Here is a 15485-nt window from a genome sequence, read left to right as displayed (position 1 = left end):
GAGCAATCTAGACCTCAGGGACCAAGAATGTGAGCAGATACTGGTGATTTAGCTGTCCTCTTTGTCCTGTCTTAAATCTGTCTCTCCCTTCCCCCAACTCAGTTCTGGGGCCATCCTGCCCTCTAATGGCAAAAGCTATTGGCAGAAACTCTGGGAGGGAGGGTTTTGAAAAATAGCAGTGACTCCCCATGGTCTTGTAATGCTCACCTTATTCTAGTCACTATTACCGTCTTTGGGGATTTGTTTGTTTTTATATTTTTGAAATGAAAAATATCCTAGCAAGATTTTTTTTTTTTGTTTTTGTTTGACTTTTGGTTTTCCCAGACACTCTTAGCTCTCTAAAATTCCCGTGGCATTAGGTGAGTAAACGTTTGTATGGCTGGCACACAGCACACTGCACACTGCTATAAACAAGCACAACTTGACACTGGTCCACATGAGGATCATCACAGATTTAAAGAAATATAACACCATTCAAAACACAGATAAGAGCCATTCATTGTAGGGAGCAGAGTCTGAAAGTGCCATGGCAGGGTCAGATGAGGAGGTGGGAGGAAAGAAAGAAGGAAAATAGAAAAAAAGTCTGGCAAATAGGATTCAGGAACATCTTCATGACAGACTATATATACATCAATAGAGGAAATTCCCCAAGGCACAGCAGAGAAGTAGTGCAGAGTTATAACAGGCAGAATATCTGAAAAGGGGAATGAGGAAATGGGGCTTCCAAAGCTTCATTGAGTGTGGAAATAGATGGGCTTGACTTTTCCAGAAAGGATCTTGGGCACTTGCACAGAGATGATCTCTGCCATCATTTCTGGAAAGTCCACGCTCACCATGTGTGACTTGATTAGGAGGTCAAAAGTGAACTGGTGCAGCTCTCGTGCAATCTGTAGGGGGGACAATAAGAGAGGGAGGGAACAAGAAAACAGAGTTGACAAAGTTGACTTCTATCACGCTCTTACTCCCACCTTTGATTTTTCTCCTTCCCTGTCCTTGGTCCTGTGTGTGCGCGCGCGCATGTGCGCGCTCACGCACGCACGTGTCTGCACTAAATGACCTCCATGGAATCATTGAGGGTTCCCAAGAGATCTCTTACACCATTGTAAACTCTCTGACACAGGACTAAGTATTCCTCTTCCCCAGGGCTCCTCTCTCTCTCTCTTACTCTCTCTCTCTCTCTCTCTCTCTCTCTCTCTCTCTCTCTCACACACACACACACACACACACACACACACACTCAGAAGCACAAATGGTGTATGCACAAAAATTCACACACATGACTCAAAGAAGAGGGGAAAAACATCCAGGTCTGTTTTGTCTGCCCAGAGAACTTATCTGCTCTAAGCCCATTCCCTGAGTCCCAAGTGCTCTGTTCTCAACTCCTCCACCTCTTTCACAACATCCAGCTGGGACATTGTGACCTGTGTTCATTTCTTTTCCATTGCATTTTCTTCCTGGACCACACTCAAAGTAAGAGGAGTATGGAAGCACCTCCCAACAGGTGGTGCCAGACCCTAGAAGAACATATTATCATTTGGCTCTATCAGGCAGCTCTCCCTGACAAGGCACCCTCCATCATTTGCTTACAGGCTGCACAGAGTCCAGGAGCTTGGTGAGCTGGTAGAAGCGCCTTGAGCAGGATGTGGGATTTTTTCTCTTGCATGCAATGATACGATCAAGTTCCTTGATGTAGTTCATTCGAAGTTCATCAAAGAATTTTTGATTTTTCAGCCCATCCACTGGAACTGATGTGGGATGAAGACAGAATGGAAAGGGGAAGCATGCCCACAAAGGAGCATTAGACAAAGCACCAAGTTTTCTGGCCACAAACCTGACACCCACCCCACAGGGAGGGAACCATCTACTTGATTTCCTATAGCTGAAGCCTGTATGTCTGGGGCCTTCAGTTTGCCAGAAAGATCTTAGGGGAAAGGCTAGCTGGACCCAACTTGAAGAGCATCAAGTAAATACAATGTACTTAACCTTTCCTTTTTCTAGTCTTCTCAACACATTTCTTGGGACGTATGGTTTTACATTGCCCACAGAGTAGTTCTGATTTAGACAATTAAAACACATAACTTTGAATACCAAATTGACTCATTTATCGGCTAAAAGAGCACTCTATTTAGAAGAGACATTACAGAAACATTTTTTTTGGATGCCAAATAAACCCTGTCTGAGTTATTTACATAGACTTGTTGGCAGGGGAGGAAGTTCTTTCTAGGAGGCAGTCCCTTCTGCCTTACAAGAAATGTAAGGTAGGCCTTGCCTTTTTCTATGGTAGAAGGTATGGAAAACTTCAGAGGTCTGCTACAATCAGCCAAAAGGTTTTATCCCAAAGAGAGGATTGGGGTAAGTGGAAATCTAATGGAGGATGAATTTTAGCAATGAAATTGGTCTTAATCTATGAAATTTATCCTTGTTAGGCAAAATGATGCTAAGGGAGAATGGAGTAGGAAGGGTGAAAACGAAAGGGAAATGTCCAGGAGCTGATAACTCTTTTATGAAAAAAGCAACTCTTCTCTGAGCCCCTTGGCCCCCAGGGACATTCCCTACTCCTCCAGGCACTTACTAATGCTGAAGAGCAGCAGTGCCTTCATGCACAGGAATTCCTGGGGGGTGATTTGGAGCCATCCAAATTCTTGAGAGAGGTGCCTCATTCGGACACACTGGCTGTACATCCGGGACTTGTGCATGCGGTACCTGAGAAAGAGACACACAGAGGAAGGAGAGAAATGAAGGAGGTTTATAATAAGCCCAAGAGAATGTCTCTCGTTGCTCTCCCCTTGCCAGATTCTCCAAGAAGAGCTTGGTGTTCCTCTTGTTAGTACTTTAGTGGCAAGAAACAAGGTTGTTATCCCCCGCCCCCCCCCCCCAAAAAAAATACTGACATCCTGATAGCTACTCATCTCTCCTGGTCAGGATATGGGTAAACACATGGAACTTCCAAGTTCCTGTGCCCCTCCTGTTTCCTGAGACAGAGACAGACAAGTCTAACCAAAATGGGCCAGGCACATGGTCTCCCTGACTACATTTTCAATATCATAGTTACATCCAGAGCCAGAACATGCCTCCCAGGTATCCCAACTTGTAGGATTTATAGGAGACAGGACTTAGAAATCAACTCAAAGTAAGGATACCAGGATTCTTAAGTGACTATAGTAGTAGTTCATCTTGTCAATTTCCCTGCCTCTTGGCTTAAATGCCATTTCCCATACAAAAAAAAAATTAAATATTTATTTAAATGTTCCTTGGGAAGAAGATTCCCCCATTGTCACTTCAAAATGAGTTCCAATATTTATCAAATCATCCAGGAAGTATTTCTGAATGTCCACTGTAAAGACCGCCTGCTGAGGGGGAGCTTACACCCTCATATATCGGCTGTTCCTTACTACAGTTTGGGAGTTATAAACAGTGTGAGCTGTTTTTTCATTATAGTGACTTGTGAACAGATCATCACATTATCACCTATAAATTATATAGGAAGTGTCCAAGCTTATTTTGGGGAGCCAACTCTCTTTTCCATGACTGTCTATGGCAAGCCTCTAAGAGAAAACACAGCATCCTCCAGCTAGTAGGCATTCTTGGTTTTCAGCACTTCATAAATTGTGTGTCTGTCTGTGTGTGTGTGTGTGTGTGTGTGAGAGAGAGAGAGAGAGAGAGAGAGAGAGAGAGAGAGAGAGAGAGAGAGAGATTATATATCTTGTGGATAAAGTAAAAGGAATGTGACACACAAGTGGTGAGGAAAAAACCTCCCAGATTGTGACTGAAGGCTGTGGTTTAATATTTTGGTCCCCAAACCACTAGCATCGTCCACAACCTGAATAGTTCTGGCACTAGGTGGATAGAAGCTCAACACTCTATCTCAGAGAAATTTTGGCTGGCCTGAAGAAAGGGGGAGGGAGGCAGATGGTATAGAAATATTCAATTCCAACTGGAGCTCAACTGGAAAGAAGTATTTAGGTAGTATCACAAGTCAATTGACCAAAACACTGTTGCTCAAAGATCTTTCAATATAGAGAATTTTTTAATAACTTCTGCTGACCCTGGGGCCTGGATCTGTTCTGGTCTTTATTGTACTTCCAGGCCTCTGTTGATAACAACACTGCAGTCTTTTTACCTACCATTGATATCACGCTCCTGGCATGCAGGACTGCTGTAACACTGCTTTAAGCCCCAAGGACAGAGAAATTTGGGAAAGATGGAGAGAAAAGCAACAGAAGAAATTCAGAAAAGATAGGAACAGGAAAGGGGGAGAAAGGGCTAAAAGAATAAGGAGATAGTTAAAAGGAAGGAAAGGGAAATAGAGTAGAAGGTAGGAAACATGGGGTCAAGAATTGAATTCAGGAGAGCAGAGGTAGTTAGAAGTAAAGGAGAGTAGATAAGAGGGGAAATGAAAATTGTAGAACACTGAGCATGGTGCCTGGCAAATAGTAAGTGCTCAATAAATTACATACTAGTATAGGAAGGTGCCATTATCATAGCATTTGCCATTCAACAGATGAGAAAAATGAGATTAGAGGAAGTTAAGTAATTTACCCAAGGTCATACAGGTAGGGTTCAAGCTCATGACCCTTATACGTGTTTCCCAAAACGAGGTTAGGAAGAAAGAAAAATGCAGGGCTGATGATAGGGTTTGGTATAAGAGAGATCAGCAAATGGGTTGACTCAGATTCTTTGACTCTCTCTTTGGGCTTCAGTCTCCCTATTACTAGTACCTTAATGAGGCTAACAGCAATTACTGTTTTCAACTAGAGAGTTACTGTCTCCATATTGGGTGATAAAATGTGTCAGGGCAGTTTAGACTGTCACAGTGACTGGAGTTTTATTTGGTATGTAGTGGATAGGTACCAGAAATGTTAAACATATTCCAATATGTAGGAACTTCTTGTGCAATGAAAAAGTATTCCTCCAAAAATGTCAACAGCATCCCTGTTGAGAAACATTGGTTTAGATCAGGGGTGGGCAAACTTTTTGACTCAAGGGCCACAATGGGTTCTTAAACTGGACCGGAGGGCCGGAACAAAAGCATGGATGGAGTGTTTGTGTGAACTAATATAAATTCAAAGTAAAGGAGCGGAGGGGAGAGCAAGAGAACTGGATAGAACAGCCGGATCTGGCCCGCGGGCCGTAGTTTGCCCAAGGCTGGTTTAGATGTTTCTAGGAATCCAAGAGCTCTGGCATAGTGGGTTCCTATGAGAAGAAGGGGAGATGGAGCACCTATTGTTTCAGGAGCTCTGGGGCTTGATGTGTTTAAGACCATGTGGTTAGTCGTGTGGTATCTTTTGTTTTTTTTGGGGGGGAGTAAAATCATTTATTTTTTTTAGATCTTTATTCTTGAGAGTATTAAAGATGTCTCCCCTATCCTCCCCCATTACCCTCCTCCACCCAGATCCAGATCCCACCCTACACCAGGCCTTCACCATGGGTCCCTGTGTAAAGCAAATGTGCATATAAGTTTTTGGTTAATCTCTTCCTGCCCCTCTCACCCCTTTGCACTGATATTCATCAGTCTCTTCCATGTTTCTATGCTTCTGGTTTTATTAATCAGGGTATTTTGTTCATTAAATTCCTTGTTGTTTATTTTGAATTTTAGATTCAATTGTTGATAGATATGTATTTATTGCTCATATTTCTTCTTCTTTTTCTTCTTCTTCTTCTTCTCCTTCTTCTTCTTCTTCTTCTTCTTCTTCTTCTTCTTCTTCTTCTTCAACATTAACATTTCATGTAATAATGATTTGGTTTTGATGTACTCCTTTAACTTTTTCTTGTCTGTGAAACTCTTTATCTGACCTTCTATTTAAATAAAAACTTTGCTGGGTAGAGTAATTTTGGTTGTCAGTCCTTGCTTTTCATCACTTTGACTATTTCTTGGCACTCCCTTCTGGCCTGCAAAGTTTCTGTTGAGAAATCAGCTGGCAGTCATATGGGTGTTCCTTTGTAGGTAACTAACTGCTTTTATCTTGCTGATTTTAATATTCTCTCATTGTCTTTAGCCCCTAACATTTTAATTATGATGTGTCTTGGTGTGGGTCTCTTTCGATTTTTCTTGTTTGGGACTTTGTGCTTCCTGGACTTGTAAGTTTATTTCTTTCACTAGGTAAGTGAAGTTATCTGTCATTATTTCTTCAAATAGGTTTTCAATTTCTTGCTCCCTCTCTTCTCCTTCAGGTACCCCCATAATGTGAATGTTGGTATACTTGAGGTTTTCCTAGACGCTCCTTACACTATATTTTTGGATTCTTTTTACTTTTTGCTCTTCTGACTGGGTGTTTTTTGATTCCTCGTATTCCAAATCACTTATTTCATCCTCGGCATGCTCTACTCTACTATTACCTGCAAAGTATTCTTCATTCCAGTTTGTGTATCCTTCATTTTTGACTGGTCCTTTTTCATGTCTTTGATGTTCTCACTTATTTCCTTAAAATTCTCACCAAGTCCCTTGACATTCTCACTAAGATCCTTGAAGTTCTCATTAAGTTCTTTGAGCATCCTTATAACCATTATTTTGAACTCTGTATCTAGCAGTTTGCTTCCTTTCATTTCATTTAGTTCTTTTTCTGGAGATTTCTTCTTTCTTTCATTTGTGACATGTTTCTTTGTCTTTGCATTTTGGCTGCTTCCCTATGTTTGTTTCTATGTATTAGGTAGAGCTGCTACATCTCTGGGAATTGGTAGAGTGGCCTTGTGTAGTAGGTGTCCTGTAGGACCCAATGGCTCAGCCTCCCTAATTGCCTGATCTGAACACTCTAGGTACGCCTCTGTGTCATTTGTGTGCTCTTGTTGTAGTGAGCCTTGAATAATGTTGGCATCACTGGGAGGAATTTACCCCCATACCAATTGGCTGTGAGGACCAGCTGTGTCTACAGTGGAAGAGTTTCTATGCAGGAGACACCCCTATGTAGCAGGACTTGCTTCAGTGGGGCTTTGGTACTCACCAAGTCCAACCCTTTAGTGTGTTGCTCATGGATGTGGTAGAGTTGTAATCTGGCATGGTCTGTAACTCCATCGGGTGCACTGGCTCCAGGGAATCCTGAGAGGTGTAAAGTCAGCCACTGTCTATGCCATGCCTGGGACCACCCAGCACGAGCTACAGAGCAATATGTAGATGGCTGGAACATGTGTTGGACTAGTATATACCCAGGAGAGGCCAAGCTGTGAACCTTGTAAAGTTGCTGCTAGTGTCAGGCCTGGGCCACTTATCAAGAAGTATAGAGCACATTGAGTCCAGGTGATGCTGATTTGAGTGGCTTTAGGAAAGTCTGAAGCCTGAGCCAGAATAGGCCATTCATATGCAAAAGACACTGCAAACAGCTTGGGTGGGGCAGGACCTCAGGGAATCACCAGGGTGGGGCAAACAACATGGGCATACCTAGAGTGCCCAGCTGTGGTGACTAGGGAGGCTGAGCCACTGGGCCCTACAGGATACCTACCACACAAGGCCATTCTACCACTTGATGGAGACTCAGATATGGTGCCTGTCAGTCAGCTCTGTCGGGGGGAAGGTCCCAGCACTTTTGTCTGTGAGAAAGCTGCCACCCAGTTCTTGCCCCGATGACAGACAATTTAGTTCCTCCCTGTATCTCCCTAGATTTGTTCAAGCTGCTGCCTCAGCACTGGAGCTCAGAGCGAGTGAATCCAAAGACATCTGTGCACTGGCACTATAAGAGGAACTATCTGGGTCTCTGGCTGCCTCCCTGTCACTCAACCACAATCCCCACTGTTTTTTACAGCCCAAAGTTACAGGTACTTCTCTTCCAAGCTCTGGAACCCTGGGCTGAGGGCCTGGTGTGTGGCTGGGACCCCTTGCTCTTCAAGGGAGGTCTACTCAGCCAAGATATCCCTCCTGATTAAAAACATGCCACCTGTGGGTGTCAGACCAGCCCATTCTATGCCTCTTCCCCTCCTATCAGTCTCAGTGTGCTTCCTTCTTTACTTCTCTAGTTGTAGGACTTCCATTCAGCCAGATTTCAGGTGGTTCTAAATGATGGTTGTTCTGTATTTTAGTTGTAAATTTGATGTGGTTGTGGGAGAATGCTAGTACTAGCGTTTACTAGCACTGCCATCCTGTGGTATCTTTTTTGTTGTTGTTAATACTCACCTAAATATATTTTCCATTGATTTGTTTAGAGAGAATGGAAGGGAAGGGGAGAGACAGAGTGAGAGAAACATTGATGCGAGAGAGACATATCCATTGGTTGCCTCCTGCATACAGCCTGACCAGGGCTGGGGATTAAGGATGCAACCAAAGTACGTCCTCTTGACCAGAATCGAACCCAGAATCTTTCAGTTCCAGGCTGATGCTCTATCCACTGAGCAAAACTGGCTAGGGCTATGGTACCTTTTGATGAGATATATGGGAATGGGCCAGAAAACTGAGGTGAGGTACCACGTACTTATGCAAAGCCAGAGAAGGAACTTTAAGATTTAGAAAGTAGGCAACTATCACTTTGTGAAGGTCTTAGTGCTCTGAATGGTGAGGGTGTTGCAGGTGGATAGGGAGTTGATTCAATCACTGGAGAGCAGTAGGAGGATGGGTGTGAGAGATTAACATAAAGGGAGATTTTTAAGGCCTGCCACAAAAGATGGTATCTTAGGTAACTCTTTAGAGATCTGGAAACCACAAAAGAGGTCATGCCAATAGCCTAATGGTTATTCTTAGCTTCTGACTAACAGGGCTGGATGGCTTAGAAAAGGGCATCTGGAGGTGCTTATTTTCCTCCACATTGCTGTATTAGAAGGAACTCCTGGCCTGTAGAATTTATTTTAAGGCTCTTCTCAGTTAGAGGGCTGGAGAGAAGGGAAGGTCAATTCTTGCCCTGACCAAAGGGATTCTCTGTGGTGAGACTAGTTTAATGTCCTTGGGAATATTTTTCTGACCAGCTACATTCACAATGCCATTGAGGGACCCCAAACAGTAGAAGTGGAGAAGAATATCACTATTGGAGAAAGTATCAGAAAAGTACTTCTTTTTATTTATTTATTGTCCATTATGGGCCAGACATTTCATAACCATTAACTCCCATTTTAGTCATCATAAGAAGCCATTTGAAAAAGTTCTCTTTAGTTAACAGATGAGGAAACTGAAGGACAGGAAAGTCATAGGCCATGCCCAAAGACATTACAGATTTTTGTCAAGACAAGTGTAATTTCAAAATCTGAACCCTTGGACAAATTCATAAATGATTAATAGAACTAATAGCAGGGCAAGCATTAATTAAACCTATTTTTAAGAGAAGAAAAGTGACTGGGCCAAAGTCACATGGCCAGAGTGATGGAGCTGCTCTTCCCCATCACTAACCGTCATGAAGAAGTATAAGAACTTGGGGTTACACAGACATATTTTGAAATCTGTTGCCAACATGCACTAGCTCTGTTAACTTGGGTGAGTCTCTATTTTGTTGAGCCTAATTTTTCTCATTCGTTAAATATGACCAGCTGATCGGAGGGTAGCTATGACGTGTACTGACCAGGGGCCAGATGCTCAATGCTGTAGTGGAAACCACAGGCATGGAAACATGGAACAGAATGATGAATCTTAGAGGGAAGGGGGGAGGGGGGAGGGCCAGAAGAGATTAACCAAAGATCTTATATGCATACTAGAGGCCCGGTTGGTGTACTGGTGGGGTCCCTCAGCCTGGCCTGTGCCCTCTCACAATCTAGGACCCCTCGGAGGATGTCAGAGAGCTGGTTTTAGCCCGATCCCTGCAGGCCAGGCCAAGGGTCCACACCAGTGCACGAATACGTGCACTGGGCCTCTAGTTATCTATAAAAAGGGGATATCTGGTTTTCATGAGGATTCAATGAGAAAGAATTTAGAAAGTATCTAGTATAGTTCTGGCATAAAGGAGTTAGTCAACAAATGGTGACTGGCAGTAGCCCTTGATGTAGCAAAAGGGACCAAAGGAACTTTAGCCCTCACATCTAGAGTCCCTATGCCCATTCCCTATGCTGGTCAGAGTGAATGGAAAGGACCTCGATATGAGGTTTTGAGATAGATTACAAAGCATGTCAGAAACATGGTCAAAATACCAAGGTTGGGTCTTCGGTGTGAAAGGGATGGCTTCAGTACCAACCCCCCTGGCCTCCTATCAATTGGCCTTCTTGTCAAGCAAAGCCACCTCAGATTGTAGAAGCTAGAAGGGGCCTCTACTGCCTCATATATGGTATAGGTTAAATGGGCTAACCACCACTGTTACTACCATCATTACCATCAAACAGACATTGCCAGGATGCTGTGTTTATGTGATTTCTGGGCCTATGAGCACTTACTCATTGAAAACCAGGTCAGGGGCAAAGTAGAGCATCCTGGAGTTGACATTGGTGAAGGACCGCCATCCCATGGCAAACACCATAAGCCCCATCCATGAGTACTGAATGACTGCCATCTGGTCATCCACATGCAAGTTTCGGAAGCCTGAAGATGGAGAAGAGACAATGGTCAGACTGGGCAATTGTGGGCTGAATGAAATCTGGGCCTCTGCTGTCCTGAGAATTTCTAGCTCTCGGACAGCCCATGAAGAGCCACAGGGACCATAAAGTCTTTAAAAGGTTTTGTTTTTTTCCTTTCCACAGGGACCACCAGTGCTGGGGAGCAGAAGGAAAGTAAGCTATGTGATGGAGATAATATTCCTTCGTTTCTCTATTTCACTAAGCTGCTCAAATGAGATGATGATGGAGGCAAAAGGGGCACTGTCAGTTAGAAAAGACTAATATAACACTTATTGACTGCTTTCAAAAAATACCCTTTTTATAAGCATGCTACTTATATTAACTCATTTAAACCTCACAACAATCCAATAATGTAGGTACTATTACTATCCCCATTCTGTGAATCAGTAAAAGTGAGTCACAGAAAGGTTACAGAACTTGTCCAAGATCATGAGGCTAGTATAGTGGTTGGCAAAGTGCGGCTTGCGAGCCATATGTGGCTCCCGAGCCGCGGTTTGTCACTCTGTTGACTAATGAGTTTGCCGACCACTGAACTAGACTCTGGATTCCAATAATTACAGGCTGTTGTTGTTCCTTGTGATTAAGCCCCTATCTCATTAGTCAACAGAGCGGCAAACCGCGGCTCGCGAGCCGCATGTGGCTCGCTAGCCGCATGTGGCTCGCGAGCTGCAGTTTGCCTACCACTGGGCTAGTAAATGGCACACCAAGGTTCAAAGCCAAGCAGCCTGACTCCAAAGCCTGTGCTCTTGATCACTATGCCTTTCTTAAGATGCCATGTAATAGTCATTTCTCCCACATGAACAGCACTATCAATTTATAAAGCTCTTTTCTAGCTATAATCTTATTTGTCCCTCTAACAACTCTGGGAATAGGGTATTATTACATAACATATGGTAGATGCTTTTGACAACCACTGTCTTTTCCACACTACATCTGGGCTCTTTATTCTCTGACTCTCGTTCTGCCTTCCACTTTCTCTCCATTGTTTTTTATTTTTCCAGCAAATAGCCAACTCTACTGCTATTTTTGCCCTACTACCATTGTTATACACAAACAGCCCCATCATTACCTGCCTGCTTAGACTAATCTCTTGCTATTTGCCTTCTCATAATCTAGGTTCTAGATATTCTGAAAAACGTACAATTTTCTGAACACAACATGCTTTCTCATGCCTCTATATCTCTGCACAAGCAGTTGCCTTTGCCTGGAATGCCTTCCTCCTTTCCTAGGTTTTCCACCTAATAAACATGTACTCAGCATTCAAGTTTTCACTGAAAGGCTACCTCCTCTGTGAAGCTTTTTCCAACTCATCCAAGCAGAAGACTTAATAATTCTTCATTTAAATTCTAAGTAAATCTTGTGTAACCCCACCTAATTATAGCATTCATTACACAGTATTAGCATTTATCTATATACACATCTATCTCCCCCTGCCACTAGACTTGGAGCTTCTTGAAGACAAGGACCACTCCTTCTTATTCATGTTTTCTTTCCTAGTGCATAACATAATTCAGATATTTGAGTAAGCATTTAAGAAATATTAATTAAATGGACTAAGAACCCTCAATTTATTTTAATTTTATAAAGTGGGATGAGCTCCAAATTACTTCCCTTAAGCTCAGAGAACAAGAGTTTCCCAGATGCCACCTCTACCGCATAGATATAATTATGTTCTCATGGAGGTTTCTAAATAGTTGGATGCTTAAACCATAACCTCAGAGCTCATCCCCTACCAGCATTTCATTTCTCTTCTCTCCAACAGTTCCAGAATTATTTGAAATGTTGTCTTGCTATACCTCATTAAAAATGCTCCATGAATTTAGATAATGCTTCTAACTTTCTTACTGATTACCTCATTTTTACCTCATAAAAACCCTAGTGAGTAGGTGATATGACACTTATTTTGCCAACAAGGAACCTAATGGCCAGAGAGGTTAACTGATTTCCCCAAGGTCATTCAGACAATATATGGCAGAACTGGTACTAGTGTGTAGGTGTTCTAATTCTCTTGTCCAGTGTCTTTTCCACTCTACTGTTTAAGGACAAGCTCAAAACATACTGAGGTCATGAGCTTTTACTAGCCATAGACTCCAGCCTAAAGTCTACAATATCTACACACATTGTAAGACTTTGTTGGTCCTTTCCCACTCACACACCCATTTCCCCTTTCTTTTATGCCCCAAGCCTATCAGACATCAGGGATTCTAGAGTCCCTCATATCACCATCCTTGGCTGCAATCTTAGCTCCAAGGCCTGTGCCTCCCATCTTTACTGTAGTAATATGCTGACAGACTAGCTGGAGCCACAGACCCCAGAGTATTTCCTCACTGAAGCCCTAGAATAGAATGCCTGGTACTGACTCTTCCTTGCATGAGATAAATGTAGGGGCCAAGCATGGAGCATCTAAGGATCTCTTGGAGAGGGGACCTGGGAACTTGAACCCTGAACCTCTGAGATGTGAGGCAATGGAAAGCAAGTAAATCCTTGGCTGGTGAGTGTGTGAATATTAGGGTGCATAGGGGTGATGAGGTTTAAACTATACAAGTACCAAGGGAGCTGTCTATACTGATGCGTGTTTTTTTCCATCCCTGAGATACCAGAGAACTAACAAAGAAGAGCAAAAAGAAAAAAATGTAGTTTGGCTATAATGCTAATTTATAGTCCTTAGTGAGAGCAGCTTAGCACTCAAGCGTATTTACTGTCTGTACATCAGCAACAGAGTTGGCAAATTTTCCTAGAGGTATAATCTGATTACAATACCTAATTCTGTTCTCTAATGTCCAGCCTTTGAAGACACATAGCTATCAAGGAATGAATGACTTAAGGAAACAGTAGCTCCAGCTTTCAGCATACACACACTCAAACACCTATTTGGCACTGTGTTAGGCTGTTCAGGAGAAATAGAGAGGAGTCATTTTCAGGTTTTGAAACACCCACATAGGTTTAGATGTAAAGGCAACTTATTTGAGATTTTGTTTTCTCACTAGAATCCAATCATCATTTCTTACCAATCTGCAGTGGAAACCTGTAGTCTCATGTCTTACCAGGGAGCACGTGCCCAAAGAAGGTCCAGTTAGGAAATCTATGCTGCTCTAGTGCACCAGACAGTCAACATCTTCAAAGAAGACAATTCATCCTTGGGACCCATGCATGCACTTCTAAACAAGGCTGGTGGCAACTTAAATTGATGTTAGTGAAAGCAGTGGCAGAGCACTCAAGCCTCACTGTAATGACCTACTATTTACTGAGCATCTATTATGTTTCAGCTACTGTACTAGGTGCACTTTATATATAGTTTCTATGTTGATAACAATTTGCAAGGTGGAGATTGTTGTACCACCTCCACAAATGAGGAAACAGAAGCACATGTAGACATGTGATTTGTTCATGGTCAAACAATTAACTAGTGTATAGCTAAGATTCCAAATCAGGTACACCTGATTACAAATATACTGTATACACATTGTCTACTCACCCACCCTCAATTAATAGTTATCATTTATTAATGTACTAGGTACTCTACTAGGAAATTTACATATATCACCATCACAGAAAGTTTAACACACCATCACAGAAAGTTTAACACAAAATATTTCTGAGTAGGTGCCTAGTATAGTGACTTGCATAGGACAGAAGCTCAATCTGTTGAATGAACAAATAACTTGAACTACTAGGTGATTATTGATAATATAAATAACAGTTCTTGTGAACATGGTAATTGAATTTTTAAAAACTATTCTTTTAAATGACTTAGGGTCAGAGGTCATTTCCTTGCTTGAACTAGATGGTGAACTGATATTGTCTTGTAGACTTGTTAATATTATGAGAGGACTCCCCATCCTGAGGGTTGGACTAAGGAAAGCCAGTGACTCCTAGTCATACAAATTCTGCCAAAATGGTTTGCAATAGGTTATTGTTAAGACCACGAAATTAGAAATCAGAGTGTATGAGTCTAACTTCTGGGTCCGTTTGTTAAGTAACCAAATGGAACAAATTAATTAACCTCTCAACCTTGACATTTGAAATGGAAATAATAGTCTTTATGATTCATAGTATTGTTGTGAGAATTAAATGGAATCATATATAGGATAAGATTCTATATTCAATAAAATGGGACTATGTAGGCTCTTGGCAACTGCTTGGAAAGGTTAAACTGAATCTGTTACACAAATGATATCAAGATATCCAGCTGAATAAGTGATAAGAATTAAAACAACCTTCTCTTTTTAGTTTTTGTTTTTTTCTTCCCTGTGTGAACCCTTTGTTTTGGTACAGTGTATACACAGCCAGAGACCTTGGGCCTTCTTCCCAGTGATCTTATTGGTTAGTCAACCTCAGCTTCCAGCTTCCCAAGCTGCGAAGGTGTTAGGGATGGTCTGGTGCCTGAGACTAGGCCTTCTGAGTTGGAAAGACAAAATAGGGGTTTGGCAACTAACATGCAATGTCTTAAAAAGCAGCTAGTCTACATTATGACCCAAGTGGCCTTGAATAAGGCCTTGGCCTCTTACTGTGAAGCCCAGGGCTACAGAACTACAGGAACACTACAGAGTATGGGTAGAATGGGATGAGGAAGGAATTTGGAATCAGGAGGGGACCTAGGCTCTCAAGTTCTAGCCCTGCTACATTCTGAAATGAAGTATATAATTTCTCAGAGCTTCAGTATATTTTATCTATAAAATGTCAGGGGGAATCCCCTAATTTATGGGATGTTTATGAGGAACATATCAGGTAATACATATCAAACTTCTCTGTTCTCTATAAATTTTCCTCTGAATAGCAGTTATTAGAAGGCATACTGGTCTTTAACTCCATAAGAATTGGATTGGTTGTTGATGTTTCAAAACAATCTTTGAACTCCAGAATTTTAGGATTAGGAGAATCCTGACAGAGCTTATGTTTCACTGGTTTCCAAACTGTGTTCCCTGGAGTCCTAAGATTCTGAAAGAGTAACTTGAGGCTTCTCTGGGGGTAGTGAGGAAGAGGCACTGGTTTTAAGTCAATCAGCTCTAGTAGTATCTGTATATGCTGTTTTG

General features: G+C 42.2%; 1 protein-coding gene across 1 annotated transcript in view; it reads right to left on the bottom strand.

Moving 5' to 3' along the window:
- Positions 1-306: 306 nt before the first annotated feature.
- Positions 307-15485, bottom strand: part of AR (androgen receptor) — a gene marked incomplete at its 3' end in the record, with an annotated part of 299234 nt that continues 284055 nt past the window's right edge. The window contains exons 5-8 of the mRNA XM_080652861.1: positions 10273-10417; positions 2573-2703; positions 1588-1745; positions 307-887 (exon numbers count right to left, since the gene is read on the bottom strand). Coding sequence (XP_080508987.1) covers positions 732-887; positions 1588-1745; positions 2573-2703; positions 10273-10417 — 590 coding nt within the window. The remainder of the gene's footprint in view (positions 888-1587; positions 1746-2572; positions 2704-10272; positions 10418-15485) is intronic.

This window comes from Plecotus auritus, assembly GCF_963455305.1.
Source record: "Plecotus auritus genome assembly, chromosome: X".
Taxonomy (NCBI): domain Eukaryota; kingdom Metazoa; phylum Chordata; class Mammalia; order Chiroptera; family Vespertilionidae; genus Plecotus; species Plecotus auritus.
The sequence above is the reverse complement of the archived record's forward strand: the minus strand, read 5'-3'. Positions and strand labels throughout refer to the sequence as shown.